General features: G+C 45.8%; 1 protein-coding gene across 1 annotated transcript; it reads right to left on the bottom strand.

Moving 5' to 3' along the window:
- Positions 1-13,797: 13,797 nt before the first annotated feature.
- LOC124647826 (patellin-6-like) lies at positions 13,798-16,766 on the bottom strand. The gene is made up of 4 exons (XM_047187694.1): positions 15,996-16,766; positions 15,788-15,912; positions 15,574-15,715; positions 13,798-14,058 (listed from the first exon to the last, which is right to left on the bottom strand). Exons 1-4 carry the CDS (start codon positions 16,764-16,766, stop codon positions 13,798-13,800), a joined length of 1,299 nt encoding a protein of 432 aa, XP_047043650.1.
- Between the last annotated feature and the right edge of the window lie 6,798 nt (positions 16,767-23,564).

Raw genomic sequence — 23,564 nt, forward strand, 5'->3', positions numbered from 1 at the left:
TCTTTATATAGGTGGAACCCCCTAGGGTTTGCCCCAAAACCAAATTGAAGTCCAACTCCAAAACTGCCATATTGGTGAAACCTAGGGGAAGTGGGATTGCTCCTTTTCCTTCTCCCTTGGCCGGCCAAGGTGGTGGAGTCCACCATGGACTCCACCTTACCTCTTGGTTGGCTGGTTAGGGTTGGTGGAGTCCCGGATGGACTCCACCTTCCATAGTGATTTATTTCGGAAGGTTCTAGAACATTCTAGCGCCTTCCATAAATGCACCAGATCATTTCCAAACTTGGAAAGTAACTTCCTATATATGAATCTTATTCTCCGGACCATTCCGGAACTCCACGTGATGTCCTGGATCCCATCCGAGACTCTGAACAACATTCGAACTCCATTCCATATTCCATATCTACTTAAAACGATACCAAACCTTAAGTGTGTCACCCTACGGTTCGAGAACTATGTGGACATGATCGAGACTCCTCTCCGATCAATAACTAATAGCGGGACCTGGAGATCCATAATAGCTCCCACATATTCAACGATGACTTTGTGATCGAAAGAACCATTCACATAAAATAATAACTTCCTTTGTCTCGCGATATTTTACTGATCCGAAGTTTGATTGTCGGTATCTCCATACCTAGTTTAACCTCGTTACCGATAAGTACTCTTTACTCGTACCGTGATATGATATCCCTTGTGAACCAGTCACATGCTTGCAAGCTAATTGGATGTCATTTCACCGAGAGGACCCAGAGTATATCTATCCGTCATTAGGATGGACAAATCTCACTATTGATTCACGTGCCTCAACCCTATACTTTCCGAACACTTAATGCCACCTTTATAACAACCCATTTACGCAGTAGTGTTTCGTGTCATCAAAGCATCCATCCGGTGTAGGTGATTAACATGATCTCATGGTCTAAGGATTAAGTTACTATGCATATTAAAGCTTAAAGCACAAAGAACTAAATGACTTGATCATATGCTACACTTACTATGGGTGTATGTCCATCACATCATTCACCTAATGATATGACCTTTTTATTAATAATATCTAATGTTCATGATCATGAAACTATGATCATCTATTAATCAATAAGCTAGTTTAACAAGAGGCTTACTAGGGACTCTTTTATGTTTACATAACACACATGTATTAATGTTTCCGGTTAATACAATTATAACATGGGATGCAAACATTTATCATAAACACAAAGATATAATAATAACCACTTTATTATTGCCTCTTGGGAATATCTCCAACAGGACATACAAGTCAATGCACGCTCGAAAGAACTGATGCAGTTCATGTCCATGGCGGTGCAGACCATGACCATAGCAATGTTGTGCATGGTGAAGCTATTGCGAAGCCTGGTGAAGCTATTGCGAAGCCTGGTGAAGCTCTGAAATGGCTAGGTATTAATAACATTGCTAGGTTCATGCTCCGTAGTGCAACAAGCATGCCAATTCAGAGCATGAACCGATGTAACATATGCTGAAAAAGAACAATCCCAAATTGGGGAAATCCAATCGAATTGCAATCGAACATTGTCTGTGTGAATCTACAACGTATTGAATAAGTATAGAACAAAAGAAGCATAATAATGACGCCTTTAACCGTTGTGCATCCCTACCAAACCTAACCGCACATTGAATATGAAAGATCGAGGACTTACTGTGATAAAATCCGGTGCAGTAACCGCCGATGAAGACCCAGGATCTTGCGACGAAGCTCTTGGAGTCGTCTACGGAACCGGCTATGCCTGGGATGGGGGGGGGGGGGCGACGCCAGCTGGCAAGGGTTGGCCTAGCGAATGCCGGCGCCTTTCCCGCGGTTGCACTCGAGGCACCAGGATCCGATGGCACCGCCATGGGCGTAGCCATTGGCATGCGTGCGCACCAACTCACTAGCGACGGAGCTCTAAGAGCCTTCGCCAAATCAAAATCGTTGGCCGTCTCTAGCATTTGGATCTGGTTTGCTGCTTAGTGTTCCTCGCGGATTGAGAGGTGCGAAGGAGGTGGGGGGTGGAGGAACGTTGGTCATGGCAGAGATGCAGAGGAGGTGAGAGAGAGATTTTTGGACGGTAGAGGGAGTGGAATGAAAAGTTAACGTGGGACGACCCATCTCTTATGCTTCCCAACGCGTGCAGAGAAGAGGACATATTGTGCTTGTCAGGTGACAATACCCGAGTTAAGCTTTCCTCGCGGACCAACATTGGAGCTGCTATAAAACTCGTACGATGCAGAAAATTGGTACGAGCAGGCTAAGCAAAAAGGCCGATTTCTTGTCCACCCATGCTGTGGCGTGCTTCTTGCAGCCATCAATAGCAGCAAACGCCACTCGTGACCTCCCGACTACTGATCACCGCCTTCTTTCCTCCTATCAGCCTAACTAACATCACGGACGTGGCATACGTATTGACTGCTCACGCGCACGGACGCGTGCATATCACATGAATTTGCATCGTTCATTTCCCTCTCGTACTCGTACGGAGTACCTCGTATCTGTGTGGTGGATCTTGGAATCTATCAAGGATTAAGCTCAAAATCGAGGTAAAGATAATACTATCTCTTTAGGAAACCGAGAGCACATACATTGCTGCTGCTGCTGTTTCACAAATTCTGAAGATCAACTACTGACTAGGGACATCATGCCTTCACGGCCGTACTCAGTACTATTTGGACCGATCGAGCGGACGCATCTTTTGAAGCGAAGGCATGAGATGCTTTCAGCATTTTTGCACAGAAAATTAAGCAAGATTTTGGGCTGTCAATGGCCCCACGACAGCTCCAGCCTGCACCTAACTCGAACTAGAACTACACTTTACCACTCCAGAAAGAGCATAGATCAAGGCTATTTTGCGCCAACTTTGATGTAGCCAATCAACCATGGGACAGGCAACGCGGGTAGGGCTTTGCCATGATCTGAAACATGGCATGAGCATGAATCATTCTGCTTTAATTAGCCAGCGCGCTGGGGATATCATTTGATCCCATGCGCATGCGTGCGAGCTGTGATTAGATGGTGGTAATCCATTTTGGTTGCTTTATCATAGGGAGAGAGAGAGTTCATGATTATTCAAATACCCACGTGTACAAATTAGCCCCTGATTGTTTAGGGTCCATTTGATTCAAAGAAATATCAAAGAAATTTTATAGGAATTTTATCCTTTGAAATTTTTCCTATTTACATCGTAGGGTTGAAATCTTTATAAATACATCGATTTTTTTTCTATATGCTTATATTGCACTATGTTTTGGAGGAAAATTTTCATTCGCTCAAACCTCATGATACAATTCCTTTGTTTTTCCTGTGAGTCAAACACTACTTGAAGAAATATCCTGTATATTCAAAATCCCGTGGGATTTAACTGTACATGACATTCTAATCCAGTAGTTTTCCTATTCATGTGTTCCAAAAATCCATCAAATCAAACACACCCTTATGCAGTATGGGGTGGATAAAAAAAATGTGTACAACCTCATTGCAAGGTAGGGGGAGGATATTGCAATCTATTTTTTCAAGGAAAAAAGCATGTGTTTAGCCATTTGATTAGATAGAAGAAACCATTTTGAAAGACAAATACAGTGCCATGATACAACGTAAAAACCCACTACTTGATTCCTAGGATTACATCAAATGGATTTTTCATAAGATCTCCGCAATAGTTGTAGAACTTATAACCTGGGCCATAATTGGTCCAAATAGTCTTGTTGCATACTTGCAATTTGTTTTTTTGCAAAAACAACCTTAGATCTTTTTGTCTAACACAACTTTGACATTGTGCAGGTTTATCCGAACACGTAACCTCAAGCTATAAACCTCTCACCGTGGCCACCAAAAGCACACAACTTTCTTATTGTGACCATCTATCCACATGTAACTTTCAAACATGACATTTGAAATGAATGAAATTCATGTGGGGATCCTCCCAAGTTGAGGATTCAATAAAAAAGCTGTATAATTGTTCTAATGTTTATCTATCGATGTAGTATAATGACTTGTGTTGTGAGATAAGAACGAGAAGAAGAATAGACAACAATGGGAAGAATTCTCTGATAGCGACAACAAAGAGCAACCAACATACGATTTATGGATGTGAATGAACAAGATCAGTTTTCTCCTCTAACGGGGGAAGATTGGTGTGAGTTCTAATTAAATATCACTCCTCTCATCTTATGATTCCATGGATTATGTTTTTTTCCAAAAGGAATGATTCCATGGATGTGAATGAACATAATAATTACATCCTCTAATCACCACCCCCGGCCATCCCTCTAGGCCCATTCATGGGCGGATACATAATTTCCACCAAACTGAAGGCCAACCTTGTATTACATGTTGTAATTACACAAAAATCTTAGAGAAAATAACCCATTTCCACTATTATATAGCTAAGAAATTATACATGGCACCGAGTTGCCCCTGGTGCAAATCTCTCCCCGATCCCATCCCACACCTTAACCTCTTTCCATTGTCATGGTCATTGCCACACCATCTACATCCATGAAATTAGTACACCAATGGGATTTTTAGTGCGATGTCAATGGCGATTCAATCTTGAAGATCACATCTCTGTCGAAATCGCCATTCGAGTGGATGCCCCTGAATTAATAGTTTCGTGTTTGTAGTTATCCATCTTCAAAGGGCAAAGAAAATTCCAAGAATATCCCAATTCACTTAAACCATGACATTTTCTATTTGGGCTCCAAACTAACTTTTCATTTACATCGAAGTGATGCACATATCATGATACTATTTTGAAGTTCGAAGTTTAAAGTTTTACGATTCAAGAATCACGTAATGTGGCTAGGGCGCATTTTTTCCTAAGCTACATATTCGATTATACTTACCATTTTTCTAAGTTACGTGATGTCCGCGCACTAAGTTACAAGACTTTCAGAAACTTACGGGATTTCTTCAGACTATTCATGGTAAACTTTTCATTTTTTCCTAAGCTACATATTTTTTCTTTACGAAATTTGGCACATACATACATATGTGTGTCCTTTACATATAAAAAGTGTTATACAAATTTTTAAAGGTCGGAAAATACGTTTTTTGCCGCGGTACAGTGAACTGGGATCAGCGTGCTGCTGCATATTTTCGCAATGTGGCCACATGAATCATCCATGAAAAAGAAGACACATAAGAACGATATCCATCTTGCACTCGAAATTATGATCCGGAGAAAATAGTAAAGCCCCACACATTTTCTTAGGCTGGCCATAGTACAAAGTATCATAGTATTATATAGTGGTATCATCCATATGATACCAGTCTATGATACTACCCATATAAGGGAGTGATGTTTTGGCACATGGGAGCGTATGCACCCTTTATTTTGAAATACATGTTAGACACATTTTAAAATGTTAAAAAAATTGAAACAAAAATTTTGCACGTACATCTTCATGTGCTACGCGCTCACAAAGTCGTTTCATCAAAAATCGACATGTCATGTGGCGTGTGTAAAAAAGACAAAATTCGGTGCTGAAACAAAGACTTATCACAAGATAAATTTTCTCTTTTTCGCTTAGACTACAAAAAATATCATTTTTTCGTGAAACTTGACGAATACACATATATTATGGAGATGTACATGTAAATTTTTTGTCAAAATTTTTTAACACTTGGAAATATGTTTTTATGGTAGAGGGATCATACGCACCCGGGATCCGAATTGAGTTTCTACCCATATAATGGTTAGTATTATCTAGTAGTATTATAATCTCATGATATTTAAATATTTGTAAGATCTTAATGCAGTTGTGTGTATAGGATGTATTTAACTTTAAATTGTCTAATTTCACATATTATCTCCTCAATTGTGTGTACCACTAGCATATCTTCTCATTAATTATAGCGCTACATCAGATTTTTGCCAAGGTAGCATGTATGATACTCCTTATGATACCACTATGGGTAGTCTTAGGGCATCTCCAGCGGCGCGACGCAAACGAACGCTGAGCGACCGTTTCGCGGACCGGAAATGCGTCTACACCACCTCCAGCGGGGCGACGCAAAGTGACCGGGCCGTCCGCGGAGACGCAAACGAGCCCAAATATGCGCCAGGTTTGCGTATCCGCGGACGCTCGGCGGTCGCGCCTAGCGTCCGCTCGCTTCCCCACGGGCCTTCATGGCAGCGACTCAGGTTCGATCGGCCTCGAATTCACATCGCGCGCCGGTGTGGCAACCGCGCCGATCAACCGCCGTAATGGAGTGCCGAACCGCCGCGGAAGAGCCACCGCCGGCCTCTTCGTTATACCCGCCGCCGTTAATCCCGCATATTATAATCCCTGCGTCTACGGTAATTCAAGTTCAACCACCTCCTTCTTCTTCCTCTTCTTCTTCTTCTCCAACACCGGCACGCCATGAGCGACTACACGCTGCTGTCCGACTCGGAGAGTGAGGGCAAGTCGCCCGGATTTCTGCACTTGTGGGAATTCCCTGTGACGCCAAGCGATCCGGGATCCACGCCGAGTGAGGAGGAGGAGGACGGAGGCGGCAATGCCAGCGAAGGCCAGGAGGAGGACGGAGGCGGCGCTGGCAGCGACGCCGAGGACGAGGAGGAGGGGCAGGAGGAGGAGGAGGACTCCGACACCAAGTTCGCCCGGTTGGAGGCGCAGGAGGCGACGGACGACAAGGCGGCGGCAACGAAGAAGTCCGGGGGCCCGGGCAAGGGCATCGGCGCGGGCGGCGCGTCGTCGTCCGTTCACCGACGACGACGACGAAGACGCCATTTCTTCCAGTTTCAACTCCTCGACGGGCGCGTCGTCCTCCAGTTCCGACGAGGAGGTGACAAGCAAGAGGCGTAGGAATTTGGATGACGAGGCAGGGCCTTCTAACAAGAAGGCCAAAAATTAGTTTTAGTTTATATGTTTTTAAATTTGTTCTTCTTTGTATGTTAATATGTTTGAATCTATTCGATTGAAGTATCCGGTTAATTGTCGATTGGAGCAATATAACATCATTGAGTACTACTTTTTCGCGTTTAAACTTGCTCATTCAACAAAAATGAAAAGAAGTAGCACTAAAAAAACACTTGCATGTCCAAAATGCGTCGGACCGCTAGAGGTAGCCTCCGACGCAAACGGATATTTCGCCCCTGGCGGTCATTTTAACGTCCGACAGGCGACGCAAACGGACGCCAGCGGATAATTTGAACGTCCGAAATACGTTGCCCCGCTGGAGTTGCCCTTACCTCTAAACTACATTCTACAATAGGAGGCAGCTTTATCTGTAGCACTGGCGGTGTTCCCCAAAAAGGGAAGGCTAAAGTGAACGCCCACCTTGACCATCGGACGAACGACAGAGATGCAGCTGCAAGCCCACAGCTGATGGCCCTGCCTGCCTGCGACAACCGGTGTTCGCAGTAGGACCAGGTAGCTAGGTGAGGCGACAGTCTGTCGGACCACACCATCAAGGACTCTCTCTTTACGCTAATCTAATGCCCTAACTTTGCGGCACAAAGTGATCAAGATTCAAGGCCATTGATCTGCAGTACATACATACAAAAGCTTGCACTAAGCTACTGTTTGCTTGTCTTGCCCTAATAGTTTGTCAGTAATGTACACACACAGTGTCAAGGCACTGTGGTGACAGAGTTTGGTATGCTTCTTTTGCAGACAGAGGCGCGCGCAAAGTAATCAAACCAAGGGCCTCTTTGATCTGTATAAATTCCAAAAAGAACTGGAAACCATACAAGAGTAAGAGCATCTCCAGTCGCGTCCCCCAAACCGTCCCCCAAACCGCGCCGGATTGAGCGTTTGGGGGACGTGTTTCGTTCGTGCCGCGTTTGGGGACGTCGCTCCCCGATCGCGTCCCCCAAACAAAATTTCGCAAATTTTAAACTTGACTAGATTCGATTAGATTCGTCCAAACTTACATAGATTCGAACGAAATTTGACTAACTTTAAAACTAAACCTAATCTAGAACCACTTGCGGCGGCCGGAGGCGTCGTAGTACTGCCGGAAGTTGTACATCTCGTCGGTGACGACCTCCTGCTTGACGCGCTCGTCGACGGGCTCGTCCACGGGCTCGTCCTTCACCAAGCCGCTTGGTCCTGCCTCGCGGCTTGCCGGAGTCGCGGATGGACATGGCGATCGCCGCGTCCAGGTCGCCCCTCCAGGCGTCCTTGTCGTCCATGGACGCCAAGAACGCCGCCCGCAGCCCTGGGCAGTCCTCGGGGTCGTCGGCTGCCGGCGATGAGCCGCTGCTGCCGCTCGTACTCCGCCGGCAGCGCCGCTGCGGCGCTTCCTCCGGCTCCTCCTTCACCTCCGGCTTCGGGATGAGGAGGGCGCCGCCGCGCCTCCCTTGCTGCCGCCCGCCTGCCGCTGCCGCCACGCCTCGTGTTGACGGGCGTCGCCGGCTCCTCCTTGACCTCCCGTTTGGGGACGGTGTAGGGCGCCGACCGGTACGACGAGGACGGCGTCGATCGCGCCGGTCCCGAGGAAGAAGAGTGCGAGGAGGACGAGTACGTCGTCCTCCTCGGCTGCCATTGAGGAGACGGCGGCGGCGACGACGCGCATCTCCAGCCTTGGAGCGCCGTTGCGGAGGCCGCGGATGACGTTCTCGAGGGTGCGCCCGGAACGCCCCGAACGGGCGCGGCCTTCCTGTTCCAGGCTGTTGGGCCCGCCGATGAGCCCGTCGGTGCTTGTGCATCTCGACGTCGTACTTCGCCTGGAAGTACGTCGTCCACCAGGCGTCGTTGTCGTTGACCGCCCATGTCGGATCCAACCGCTCCTCGGCGGTGAGTTGAGCCCGACGGGCCTTGATGGCGTCCCGCCATTGCTGCGTGTCTGGCTTCGGCGGCGGCGGGATGCCAATGCCGTTCACGGCCATCTTCCAGCCGCCGCCGCTTGGCAGCCGCACGTCCGGCGGGACCGGATACCGGGCGTGGTACGGCGCCCACGCCTCCGCCACGGTGAGGCTGCCGCGGCCGAGCCGTTCGCCGCGGCGATCTTGCGGGAGGACGACATTTTTTGAGCGGCGAGTAGAGGATCCGGGAAGGGGAGGCGGCGGCGACGGGAAGGATTATGATGAGCGGCGATAAGCGGAGGGCGTCTTACAACGGCGGCGGCAGCGGGTGGTTGCACGCAATAACTCCGGCGCGGACGGCCACGCGGCCATGCACGACGAGACGCGTCCCTGCGTCGCCGGGAAAACGGGGACGCCATTAACGTCGCTTGACCAAAGGTAGGCGACGGGGTTTTAGCCTTCCGTGCCGGCCGACGCGTCGGCCCCGCCACTCCCCGCCTCGCTTTTCGTTGTGTCCGGCGTCCCCGGAGCGTCCCCGTGGGGCGGGGACGGGCTCGGGACGCCGGACACCGTATCGGGGCACGCCGGACAAAAAAGGGCTTTGGGGGACGCGGCTGGAACGCTTTTTTTGTCCGGCGCGCCCCAAATCGCTTTGGGGACGGTTTGGGGGACGCGACTGGAGATGCTCTAAGACTATAGAGTTACCATGTTGTGCCATTTTGAATCCTACACAACTAAGGGCCTCTTTGATTTGCAGGATTGCGAAACCTAGGGATATGAAAATTTAGAAATATTATCAAATTGCATGGGTGTGCAAAAGAAATGATTGAAAACCACATAAATTTCGTGAAAGTGTGTTTGATTCTCAGAAGTATGAAATATACTGAAACCCTAAAAACCATAATTATAGTTAAAATATATACAAAAGTAAGATTAAGACATTATCATGCAACTTATGATTTTTTGCTTCAACCTTCTTGTATAGGAATGTAAAAAAGATGTTATGAGCGAATTGTAGAATTCTTTTGTTTTCTATACAAAATTTAACCAAACAAAAAAATACCACTTTTCCAATCCTCCATTTATTTGAATCAAATGGATGAACAGTGATACAAACGGAGTATTTTCTATTCATTTATCTTTCCTCCAATATTTTTGTGAATCAAAGAGGCCCTGAATCTACATTCGGAGACAGCACGAAAATCATAATTAAAATTCAAGGCAATATAATATTTTAGAAAACTAAACATTTACTAAGAGGCCCTGAATCTACATTCGGTGACAGCATGAAAAACATAATTAAAAATCAACGCAATAGAATATTTTAGAAAACTAAACGTTTACTACCCACGACCTCTCCATCCAAAATACCTAGTCTACTACAGAACAAATAGGCCCTTAATCTATGATCCTCCAGTTTATTTTTTAATCGTTTTCTAAACAAAGAGGCGCTAAATATGTATGAGTAGCATAAGGTCTCTTTGGATATTAGTGGAACTCGAAGGAATTCCAACCCTTTGAAAGAATTCTTAGGGCCTGTTCGATTCATAGAAATGTTGGAGGAAAACTATTCATCCATTTGGTTCAAAGGAATGGATCATAGAAAAAGGAGGGAATAGTACTTTGCACCACTTGTTGGGGTTAACGTTGCACAAAACCACAAGTTGAGTTTTGTTTTGCACAAAACACCACATTTTGCTGAAGTTGTTTGCAGAGAACACACTAGTAGTCATTAGCTAGCCTAATAGGCCATTAGCAAATTTGGGCCCACTTTCAAGAGCTCAAGTCACGCTCAAGGTGAGCGAACTGGTATGCTCGGACCAGTTCAACCCGATAGGAAACCCTCGACCTCGGCCGCCCACCCACACTAGGTGCTCCAACGGCGGGAGAGGTGGTGCTTCGATGACAGGGACGCGGGAGCCGGAGGAGTTTCCCCCGACCACGAAATTTTTGGAGTCGGACAACCTAACATCGACTCGTTTGGAGTTGAACCGGCCTCCAACAAGCCAGATACATGGGTGGGGCTAGGGGAAGCAGCGAGCCGCAGGTGGCCCACCAAATCTCCAACTATAGGGCTAGGCTACCTCCGATTAGTCCCACTCGGGTCTGTCTTCCCCTTCTAATCGGGTTCCTTCTTCACGATGGAGTATTATTTCTGCAAATTAACGAAAATGAGTATTATTTATGAAAATAAAGAAAAAATTATTATTAAGAAAAATCGCATATCAAGGCACCCAAATTGGTCTGCTCGGACCATTTTTTGGGAGTATTTTCTAGTCTAGCTTATTTGTTGGAAAAAAAATTGCACATATATTCAACAGTTTGTACGGGAGAGAGAAATGGAATTTGATTAGATTGTACACGACAAGTTAACCACAAATACTTAACAAGCATACACTTAGGTTCCAAACGATGCACATTAGTTAGCCTAACCTAATGTATTTGACTTACTAAGCCCAAAATTACTACTAAAATAATTCAATGACCCTGATGCACATGCATTAGGTATTCAGGTACCACGTATAGAGCTCCACCCCTAGCCCCCACACATGTCTCTGGCTTGTTGGAGGCCGGTTCAACTCCAAACCAGTCGATTTTAGGTTCTCCGGCTCCAAAAATTTCGTGGTCGGGGAAAAATCCTCCGGCTCCCCCATCCCAGTTGTCGAAGCACCACCTCTCCCGCCGTTGGAGCACTTGGTGTGGGTGGGCGGCCTAGGTCGAGGGTTTCCTATCGGGTTGAACTGGTCCGAGCATACCAGTTCGCTCACCTTGAGCGTGACCTGAGCTCTTGGAAGTGGGCCCAAATTTGCTAATGGCCTATTAGGCTAGCTAATGACTACTAGTGTGTTCTCTGCAAACAACTTCAGCAAAATGTGGTGTTTTGTGCAAAACAAAACTCAAGTTATGGTTTTGCGCAACGTTAGCCCAACAAGTGGTGCAAAGTGCTATTCCCTCTAGAAAAAGTGTACGAATTTCTTTGGTTTAGGTTTCATAGAGAAAATTAAAAAATTATACAATCCACTCAAATCTCATTTTTAGATTCATATCCACAAACAAACAAAATAAAGGTCATAACTTGCATGATAATAAAGGTCTGGAGTGGATCGGCGCGATGGCGGCGTTCTCGACGTCGTCACTCTGTTGGGAGCATCGCGTTTGGAGACACGGCATGGAAGCTCCAGGTTCCCCTCCTCCAGTGTTCGCCGCTGTCCAAGGCTAATCTTCAGGGGCGCAATGCACACTATTGCCGGTGTTTCTAAGACAATGACTACTCGGAGCCAGCCAAGTTCCGTCATCTTCTCCTTTTGATGGTGTGTCGACAAGGAGAATCCTTCCAGAGTTTGTTGTTCTTCGGAGGCATCCGGCGTTGGTCGAGACGGGGATTTTTTGTTTAGCTTACGATGGGACCTTTCATGTTGCGTATTTGTTTTGTCGGTGGCGACTGTTTTCAGACTAGTCGTTGTAGAGTTGTTGCTATGCTTGTTGCTCGCAACGAGTGATAGTGTTCTTGTACTCAAACCTGTGTCTTCTATAAAGATATGGTCCGCGGTGTACTCTAGAAAAAAAAACACCTAATTTCGCAAATTCATTTTCTTTTACAACCCTATGGGATCGCACATACATTTCTATCATATTCCTATTCCTACGTTTGTAAAACCCAGGCCCTCATAAGGTCATCTAGGCATTATTACCAAGATTTTGGTAGAAAATTAATGTAATCCCACCTCCAATTTTAACTTGCCCATAAGAAATTTTCTCACAAGGGAATTCAATTTTTTTCTGCAAATTCATTAGAAAAGAAGGTTAAACCACGGCCACCACATCAAAACAATGAACACAACCTCGTTTATTTCATTTAATGCGCGTCAAACTTTCTTATGTGTATTCTTGTCCACTTGTTTCCTTGTATATACAACTAGATAATACCTCGCGCGTTGCAGCGGAATTTGTAGCAAAAAACTGTACAGAAAACCTTACAAGCTATTTAAAAAAAAATATGATACATGACTGCTTTGCAAATGGATCATCGTGCTGCACAATCATCTTCTGTTAAGATTTAGTTTTAGATCATCATGGCAGCGAGTGGAAGGTACGTTACTGAAAGAGGAAGAGGATTAGTGGGATTTTAATCATGGCTTATTTTTACTTACGGGGCATAATTAGTGTGATTTTAACCCTGGTGACGTGGATGGCCGAGGTGGCATATTTGATGACATGTGGCAGGCTAGGATTGGTCAGAGATGTTTGATGAGGTGGATAGGCTGCATGTGAAGAGAAATGAGATCATCTATTAAGAATAGAAAGATTCCTCCAAGTCCTAGTCACCCTGGTATAAAATGTAACAATGAACATACACTATTATAACAGAGAATGTGGGAGAATCATAGTTTTTCAGATGGGAGCTAGGAGTGAATTTAGCTCCCATATGAAAACAAGCCCAAAAGTGACAATCAAATGGTCCTTCCCAAGACAAAGCATATATCCAGAGGAATCCAATGCATAAGTAAATCTGTACTCCAGGTTTTTTTATGTTTAACTTTAACCACTATTTTAACCAATTAGAAATGTGTCATTTTGATATAAAGATAATGTGTTGAAACATAAATTTAAAGGTTTGACTAGTGTGTTCTTAGTCAGTTGGCATTCATTTGCAACCAAAAAATCTCAGTTGCAACTGAAGTGTTTTTTTTTAATCACGATGGTTTGATTCACGATGCGATTCTTATGTACACAACAACTCAACTGAGAACTTGCCAGCTAGGGAGAAATAGAAACGGAGGCAATGAATTAGAAGGGACGAAGGCAAAATTTCCAAAAAACTGAACTCATTAGCTTTATAACGAGGATGACAAGTAGGATCTCACAGCTTACATTCTACATATGGCATAATACATGCATCTTATCTCATATTATAGCACTACTAATCAAACAGACCTAAATCAGATCTCTCCTCTCCGAGACCAGCGAAGCGAAGCAAAGCACTAGGCCGGCCGGCAAGCCGCCGGCCGCCACCGCGGTTGAGTAGGCCAGCCTACGCGGACGGCTTGCGCACGAAGTAGCGGTAAGCGGCGACCTTCCGCTTCCGGGAGCCGGAGTTGTCGATGGAGAGCACCATCTTGCCGGCCTCCTTGGCCGTGAAGGCGTTGTGGACGGGCTCGTCGGCGGTGGCCGGGACCTTCCTGGTCCGCTCGACGCAGAGCGTGTAGCTGCCCTCGGCCGCCGGGACGTACTCCGCGCCGTAGTCCAGTTCCCAGCCGCCGACCACCAGGTCCCACGTTATCGTTGCGCCGGCCTGGAAATTGCAAGAAAAGATCGTCGCTGGTTAGTCCCCGAGAAAATGTGGTATAGCGCTGGTGCCAAGAGATTACCCTTGAGTTGATGCAGATTATCAATGCACAGATGAGTACGTAATAAAGTAAGTTTGTACTGTACTGCACATCTACAGATCACATTTGACGCCTGACCAGGGTGACGTACAGTTGTCATTTCTTTACAACCGTTAAAGAAAAGAATCGACTGATGCTCGAAAACAGAAAGACGAGGATTGACCACTGACATCACTAGCGAACAAAAAACTCACGACCCTTTTTTGTGCGCAGGTTTTACGCCTGCAGTTAGGGGCATCCAAAGCTTTCTACACGCAAAGATTAGCAGCTAAAGCTCCACTAACTTATGCTAATGTAGCAGTAATGCGTACTTGCAGTAAGTACTCTACTAATGAGTACTAGAGAAAACAGTGAGCACACCCGTCTCTCTTTTCACTTTCATCACGCCGCTGCTGCTGCTTGGCAGTATGAGCTGACAGTGCGTGGAGAGCCGCGCCGTGGCGTGAGGCGTAAAGAAAAGGCAAAGCCACGGAAAGAGCGCACGGCCGCTGTCGTCTGTACCCTACCGAGAGTGGCCACTACTACTTTATCCCGTAAAACCTCTCACATCATGTACGAGGTGAGGACAAATGCCCCCGAAGAAAATCGAAGCGCATTCAAACCTTGGCTGAGAAATTCACATGCGCCTGTATGCATCTCGGCCACCACCGTTTCTTTCTTAAAAATTTGAGTTTTATCCGTTTCATACCGTCCAGGAATCACGAGATGTTGTGAGCAGCGGTGGTAGATGTGCGTGAGCAGTGTGACTGAAATTACAGCTAGCTCGGGTCATGTGAACTCAGGGATACCGAGGAGCGCCCATGCGGTGCCACGCCCGTGTCAGTCAAGTTCGGCAGGGTCGCAGCAGCGGCCAGGCCGGCGGGCAGCAGCTGCTGCGGTGCTTGACGCAGTGTCCACCGCTGGCATGGCATGGCAACACGGCGATGCCACTTTTGCAGAGACCCTAGCTCGGTTCCACGCCAGATCATTTCAAAATCGAAAGGGCAAAACTCGCTCACATGCGACCCTGCCTGCCATCGGTCCATCAGTCCATCCAAGGATTCTGCTCTAGCTACCTCATCATCCAAAGATGCTTTGCTACTACTGTAGGTCTGAAGCCTATCCGCTCAATCAGTCACAGTCGAGGTGAAAATGTAAAAAATAGGAAAGACGTTGGACACATGAGCCAAGAACCTGCCTGGGACACGGCGAAAGCAAATGAACAAACAAAGTTCTTGCCCGGTCTCGGGCATGCAACTTGCTCACAGGAAATGCGAGTGGAACAAATTTGTGTAGACCCGATTTCGGGAACACGGATGGAGACGGGCGCAAGGAGGAGGCGGATACGATGAAAACCTACTTTCTGCGGCCTAGATGATGATGTAATTTACCACCAAAAAGTATGTTAAGATTTGGCAATGGAAATGTGTGTGAGATAGTACCTCAATGCCGTCGATCTCCAGGAACACCTTCTCGCCGCCCTTGATGGTGAACTCAGACGCCGGCTTGGGCGGGCCGTTCTCCAGCTCGCTCGCGCGGCTCAGCCCGCCGTACTGCACCGGCACCAGCTCAGGCCGGATGAACCTGCGCGCACCCGCCGTGTTAGCGGTGATAACCAACGCGACGGAGCCATTAATTAGAGCTGAGAATGCTTACTTGAAGAGCGTCTCGGCGACGTTGCCCTCCCGAGCGATGACGAACTTGCTCTTGGTGCGCTCCGTCAGGAACGGCGAGATCATCGAGAAGAGCACCGAGAAGTACCACGGCACGTTCACGAACACCTGCGAGATTACAACCGGCGTTAGCAGGAAATCAGTAGGTGCTCGACGAAATACCCAACGACAAGGAAGTCGAGTGCAAGTACCTTGCGCGCGACCATCTCGGGGTAGTTGTCCTGGAACAGCGAGAGGATCTGGTTGGAGGCGGCGCGGAGCTCGCGCTTGGGCATGTCCCGGAGGTCGGTCACCTGTATAATGGCGTTGACCCCGCCGGGGCGGAGCTGGAGGGCCCGCACGCCGCGCTCCATGACCTGGACGCGCCACCGGAGGAACCGGGCGAGGCGGTCGCCGTCCCCGAACGCCCTGTCGTACATCTCCCGGTCCCTGAACACCCCGTACGCGTTGTAGCACACGGGCCGCCCGTCCCGGTCCCAGCCGTGCATGTACGCGACCACGCCCTCCAGGTCCTTGAACCCGAGGTCCTCGTCGACCACGGCGTCGGCGCGGAACTCGGCGCGCCAGGCGGCGCAGCGGAGCACCATGGCGTGCGCGTCGCGGACGCGGAAGTCCCTCGCGCGGAGGAACTTGAGGAGCACCACGTCGGCCCGCTCGTCGGCGGGCTGGGCGGGCGCGGAGCCGTCGGCGTTGCTGGGGGGCGGCGGCGGGTTGAGGGGCACGCCCCAGATGGAGATTGGGTCCGGGTGGGTGGCGAGGAGCGCCCGCAGGTCCGCCAGCGCGCGGAGGTCGGAGGACGGGAGCGCCGCCGCCACGTACGAGTCCTCCTTGAAGGAGGCTGCGCGGAGCAGCGAGGTGGCGTCGATGAGGGACCCCATCAGGCTGCGCTTCACGCCTGAGGGCGGCGGCTTCGGCACCGCGTCGGCGGCCGGCGCGGGGGACGCGGCGGCGGTGGGAGACATGGGGGTTTTGGTGGGAATGCGGGCGAACGGCGAGGAAGGAGGAGAGGTGGCGGGTTTGAAAATGGAGCGCGACGGAGCGTGGGGTGTGGCGTTATGATGGTGGCGTGGGCTGTGGTGTGGCCGGCGTCCACTGCTCTGCTCTAGCTGGTTCGCTCGCCTCTCTCGTGGGGGTTTAAAAGGAGGAGGCAGCAAAAAGTATGACGGGGAGGCCGCCTTGGAGCTGTCGTGTCTCCGTTATAGCTGGGCTGCCTGGGCATGTGGGAAGCCCGGCCCAAACATCGCAAACATGGGCCAGAAAATTTAGGCCGGGCCGGGCAGGGCCTGGTGTGTTTGTAGTGTATTTTGGTGATTTAACGAAGCGGCCTGTCCCGTGGTTACGGGCTTTCGGGCTTTTTGACCGGGTCGAGCTGGCTCTAGCCTGATTTTTTAGCACTAGGCTTTTCTTGGCCCGGCCCGGAGAATGCCTTAGGTAAAGGTAAATATTATGTTTATCTTTACTATATTCCATATATCCACTTTTGTTGGTATAAGACAGTATTCCAGTTTTTCTCTCTCTCTCTCTCTAAAAAATATCATCACCAAGGCATGACACGATCTCAACCCTCAATTTTTTAACCGGATGTTGGATGGCAACTTCTGATTTTTCTAAAAAAAGGATAAAAAGGCAAAGTTGTCAGCTCAAACATCGTCTCACTACTCGTAATTTAGGTGGGCTTCCGTGCAGACGTGCACGCATGCTTGAGGTCTTTTTTTAACAAGGATTGGGTCACAAGAAATTCAGTGGTGGGAGTACAACTTTTAGAAAGGTCCAGAGCGAAATGAAAATTACAAACCACACATACATGCACATTTACACCAAGGATCCCAACGACAAAAGTAAAAAAAAATCTATTCCATATAGTCCTTCTCCACCGCAACATGTTGACGAACTCGACGGCCAGAGGAGAGGTGTTGTCGCCAGGGACGAACCACTTGGGATGGCACCTTTAATGAATCTTCGGCTCGAACTGAAAAGGCTTCCAAGATGTCCTCTTGCCAGGAGGTTGAACAACAGTTGGATCATGGCCTTGGAGAGCCGCCTACCGGCCACAAGGAGAAGAGGCAAGACGGCCCAAGCCATCGTGCGTCCTCTACCTATAAACTATAGAAAAGACACATCAATAGACCCCCACCATCCGCCTTCACCTTGGTGTGAGTTGAGGCGAAAACAACTTTTTTGGAGCTCCTAGGGTGTTTAAGTGGCTGGGACCAAACTTGAAAGACGAGGATGAGTCATGAGCCAAGCGCCAACTCTCTCACCCATCCCCTACGGGCCACGCCTGGTTCCCGGTGATGGGATTCGTAGCATAGAAACAAAAAAATTCCTACCGCAAGAACGAAACACAAGCCAAGATCTAATCTAGAAGACGGTAGCAACGAGGCGATCACGAGACTAACCCTTGAAGATTTCCAAAGCCTACGAGATTAGATCTCGTTGTTGCAGAAGATGATCACTTGCCGCTTTCAAAAGCGCGTAGAAGATCTTTACGGTGCCACAATCGGGCAGCACCTCCGTACTCGGTCACACGTACGGTGTGGATGAAGACGACGTCCTCCTCCCCGTTCCGGCGGGCAGAGGAAGTAGTAGATCCTCCTCGGAATCCCGGCAGCATGACGGCGTGGTGGCGGTGGTGGTGGAGAACTCCGGCAGGGCTTCGCCTATGCGCTGCGGGAGTATTATGTGGAGGAGGAGAGGCTAGGGTTTGGGGAGAGGGGGGTTTGGGCGCCGACCACTTGAGGGCTGCGGCCAAGATATGGCTTAGGGTGGCCGGCCCCCTCCCCTTGGCTCCTCATTATATAGGTGGAAGTCCCCAAGGGTTGTAGTCCAAGTCTTCGAATAAGACCCCAACAACAAAACCTACTCAAGGGGAAGTCCTACTCAAGGTGGGACTCCCACCTTTCCTTGAGGCGGGGTGGCCGGCCACCTTAGGTGGAGTCCACCTGGGCCTCCCCCCCTTAGGGTTGGCCGGCCATGCTAGTGGAGTCCCTCCGGGACTCCACCTTCCATAGTGATTTCTTCCGGACTTTTCTAGAACCTTCTAGAACCTTCCATAAATGCACCGGATCATTTTCAAACTTGTAAAATGACTTCCTATATATGAATCTTATTCTCCGGACCATTCCGGAACTCCTCGTGATGTCCTGGATCCCATCCGAGACGCTTAACAAAACTTCGAACTCCATTCCATATTCCATATCTACTTAAACGACATCAAACCTTAAATGTGTCACCCTACGGTTCGTGAACTATGCAGACATGGTTGAGACTTCTCTCCGACCAATAACCAATAGCGGGATCTGGAGATCCATAATGGCTCCCACATATTCAACGATGACTTAGTGATCGAATGAACCATTTACATACGATACCGATTCCCTTTATCACGCGATATTTTACTTGTCCGAGGTTTGATCATCGGTATCTCTATACCTCGTTCAACCTCATCTCTGACAAGTATTCTTTACTCGTACCGTGGTATGTGGTCTCTTATGAACCATTAATATGCTTGCAAGCTAATTAGATGACATTCCACCGAGAGGGCCCAGAGTATATCTATCCGTCATCGGGATGGACAAATCCCACTGTTGATCCATATGCCTCAACTCATACTTTCCGAATACCTAATCCCACCTTTATAACCACCCATTTACGCAGTGGAGTTTGATGTAATCAAAGTACCCTTCCGGTATAAGTGATTTACATGATCTTATGGTCGAAAGGACTAGGTAACTATGTATCGAAAGCTTATAGCAAATGCACTTAATGACGTGATCTTATGCTACGCTTAATTGGGTGTGTCCATTACATCATTCACATAATGACATAACCTTGTTATTAATAACATCCAATGTTCATGATCATGAAACTATGATCATCTATTAATCAACAAGCTAGTTATACAAGAGGCTTACTAGGGACTCCTTGTTGTTCACATAACACACATGTATCAATGTTTCGGTTAATACAATTATAGCATGGTATGTAAACATTATCATAAACACAAAGATATATTATAATAACCATTTTATTATTGCCTCTTGGGCATATCTCCAACGAGCCTCCCACTTGCACTAGAGTCAATAATCTAGTTTACATTTGTAAAGATATAACACCTTGGCCTTCCGGTGCTTTATCATGTTTTGCTCACGGGAGAGGTTTTAGTCAACGGATCTGACACGCTCAAAAACGTATGTATTTTGTAATTCATTTGCTTCTCAATGCATCACTCATTTTCCAAATGAGTCGGCATTAAATATGTTTGGTCTTCTGGTGGAACCTTAATTCCGTGGTCTGAAATATGTCACTAATATTGTCACACACAATATAGCTTCAAAGTTCTGACACTATCGGAACTACACCAAATTCCCAAAGAACTTCTAGACTTAACATCCTCAGTCATTGTCAAAACAATGACATACTCTGCCTTCGTTTGTAGAATCCGTCACAATATTTAGAACTCATCTAAATCTAGCACACACAACTTCTAGCTCATTGTGCTACCTTTTAAACAACACATAGTCCAATTTGAGATTGAAATTTTATTTTTATATGTGACAAAACCAATATCGGTGCAACACCTTACAGCGATTTGTTTGTCATTTCTCCATACAAAACTATATATATATATCCTTGGTTCTTCTTAAGTACTCAAGAATATTCTTACTGTTTTTCAATGATCATCACATGAATCATTCGGTACATGCTCATAACACTTTTAGAGCACAGGACATCCGATTGTGTACATATTATTCGTGATCTATAATCACTCATGTGTTTTTACTCATTGAGTGTCGGATACACTCAAGTCTTGTTAAACCTTCACATGACAAGAACATTTTCTTAATATTTCTATATTGAACTACTTCAATATCCATTCTATGTACTTTGACTTAAACTTATTATGTGTTTCAATCTATCTTCATAGATCTTGACACTAAATTTGTTTCAGTCCATATCCTTTCATTGAAGTTAATTTCTCAATGAAACATTTTAATCAAGTATAAAATTACATTATTTATAACCAACTATATGTCATCTACATAAGTATTATAAATATGTCTCAGCGCTCCCACTTAATTTCTTGCAAATGCAAGCATATTCATCGTTTCTGATAAAATCAAAAACTCTTTGACTATTTCATCCGGTGAAGATTCCAACTCCGCGATACTCATTTCATCCAATTGAAGTTTGTATACCTATCTAGTATTCCACGGACCAGCAAAACTCTTGGTTGTATCTTATATACACCTTTTATACACACTTCTGTTAAGTAATGTATTTTGCCATCCTACTAGCATATCTCATAAAAGAAATATGTAGCGATTACTAGAATAATCCACATAGACTATAAGTATTGCTACGGAAGATCTAATCTTATCGTAGTCAACTCTTTGAACTTTGTCGTAAACAACTTTTTGACAAGTCGAGCTTCTTCAAGGATATTTCATCCAAGTCCATCAATTTTATAGATCCATTTACTTTCAAAAAGTATTCATCTATCTTGGATTTCATGGCGCATAGCCATTTTAATGGAGTCAGGGCCCATCATAACTTCTTTGTATGTAGTTGGTTTATCATTGTTCATAACCAATCCTTTGTCCACAAATCATTTATTTGATCACAAAGTAAACCATATCTAAAAGATTCAATAGATACTTTGATCTCCATGACTATAACATTTTGTAGACATGGGAGCTATGATTTTCGTGGCCGCTTCCGGAACCATTTCCGATGCTGCGCAACTCTGATCATTATGCTCAGGTTTATAAACCTTATCAAGTACTATTGTCCTCCCACTCAAATACTTCGCTAGAAAACAATTTCTTGGAAATAAGCAAGTAACATTAACAAACACTTTTGTCTTTTACTTTATAGTGGGAAGAATTCCCAATTTTGGGATAACAACAAAGACATTCATCCGATTTTGGTCGTAAACTTATTTACATATGCTATGCATACCAAAATTTAAGAAATGACTATTCGGGTTCATACACATGCCATAACTCGTATGGTGTCATTTCAACGGATCATGATGATGCTCTATTCAGTGTAAAAGCGGTAGTCTCTAAAGCATAATCCACAAAAATATAATGGCATCAATATTTTATCTCATCATTGACCCAACAAGGTTTGGATACACCTCTCGGATACTATATTATCACTATGATACTCCAAGAAATGTGCGTTGTAGAACATTTTCATAACTCTCTTAGATGTTCGCTAAAACTCGTAATTCAAATATTTCCACCATGATCCAATCATAGATATTTGACTTTTCTATTACGATGATTTCCACTTCATGCTGAAATTTATTTGAATCCATTCAAATGTTTCAAACTTCTTCCTTATCGAATATATCCACATATATATAGTCAATTCATTGTTGGAAGTTCTCATGAAGTAGAAGAATCTCCCGCACACAACTATGCCCAGTGAACCACGTACATCATCATGTATGTTTCCACTAACTTAGTTGCCCGTTCAACTCTTGGCCTATGAACGGAATTTTAGTCATTCTCTTTAGAAAAGATTTGCAAGCGCCAAACGATTCAAAAATCAAATGACTCAAAAAATCCATTTGCATGGAGTTCCTTCATGCGTTCCTTTCTAACATGGCCTAAATGGCGGTTCCACAGATAAGTGGAATTCAAATCATTTTCCTTATAGCATTTTAGCGTCAGTGTTATGCATGTGTGTTTCACCATTAAGATTTATAATAACTTATACATCGTACATGGAGTAATGTCATAATTTGAACAACTTATTGTTTTCATTTGACCAGAACAAAATAACAATTATTAAGTTCTTTATTATAAATTCTAAGGGCTAGGTAGAATGCCAATGACAAACATAATAACACTTTATTATGTTCCAGACGTGCATTATTACCATATTCCTTATCAGTCACTTAGGCCATCGTATTCTTATATTGCGTTGTATTGAATGACATCTGATACCAACCAATCTGGTACAATACCCAAGAATTTCATTATGTGACCAAACAAGGAATACATCCATAACATGTATATCATTTATATACACCTGAGCTAGACTTTCTAGTCTTTTCTTTCTTTCTGCCAAAATATCTTATGTAGTTTCTCTTTTAGCTTTCCTCATTCTCAGAAAACACTTCACCTTCAATAACTTCTAGGTCCATTGCTCAAATACCAATAACCTTGAGGTTCTTACTTTGAAGTTGATCATCATATGACAAGTGTTCTATTAGTAACTTTGTAATATGATGAACAATTTCACTCATAATTTTATCCATCATGACGACTTTCCGAGACCATGTCTGTACATGCTAGGCTCGTAAAGTTTAACCTCAGTATTCGCATGTGCAACTCTGGCTTGCACCCGTTGTATGCACACGTAGAATCTATAACACCCGATCATCACGAAATGCTTCGAAACGACGAGTCTTAGCAACGGTGCATACTAAGGACGATCAATTCATGGATATGCGAATATCGTTAGTGCCCCAATAGTTGGAGGATTGGGACGCCTGGCGTCTTCAACCTTCATACATTCCCATAAAACTTATGAGTTTATGTAGTCTCACCAAATTCTATTCTTTCACCTTGCAACAAGGTCTTAGATATCACATATATCTCATACCTTGCTTCTTTCTGAAAACAAAATTTTCAGCTCCTTACTTTTCAAACAGATTTGAACTTCAAGTTTCATGGAGACAAGATGATTCTAGGTACTAATTGAAACCTTTGCTCCTTGAATCACCAATGTGAGGTTTACTAAAA

This window comes from Lolium rigidum, chromosome 4, assembly GCF_022539505.1.
Source record: "Lolium rigidum isolate FL_2022 chromosome 4, APGP_CSIRO_Lrig_0.1, whole genome shotgun sequence".
NCBI classification, from domain to species: Eukaryota; Viridiplantae; Streptophyta; class Magnoliopsida; order Poales; family Poaceae; genus Lolium; species Lolium rigidum.

What these genes read in the sequence shown, in the direction of transcription:
- LOC124647826 (XM_047187694.1), bottom strand. Translation starts at nt 16,766, where the DNA reads ATGTCTCCCACCGCCGCCGCGTCCCCCGCGCCGGCCGCCGACGCGGTG. An exon ending in CCGAGATGGTCGCGCGCAAG is followed by an intron (nt 15,913 to 15,995) that starts GTACTTGCACTC and finishes GTAATCTCGCAG; the next exon opens with GTGTTCGTGAACGTGCCGTG. An exon ending in GTCGCCGAGACGCTCTTCAA is followed by an intron (nt 15,716 to 15,787) that starts GTAAGCATTCTC and finishes GGGTGCGCGCAG; the next exon opens with GTTCATCCGGCCTGAGCTGG.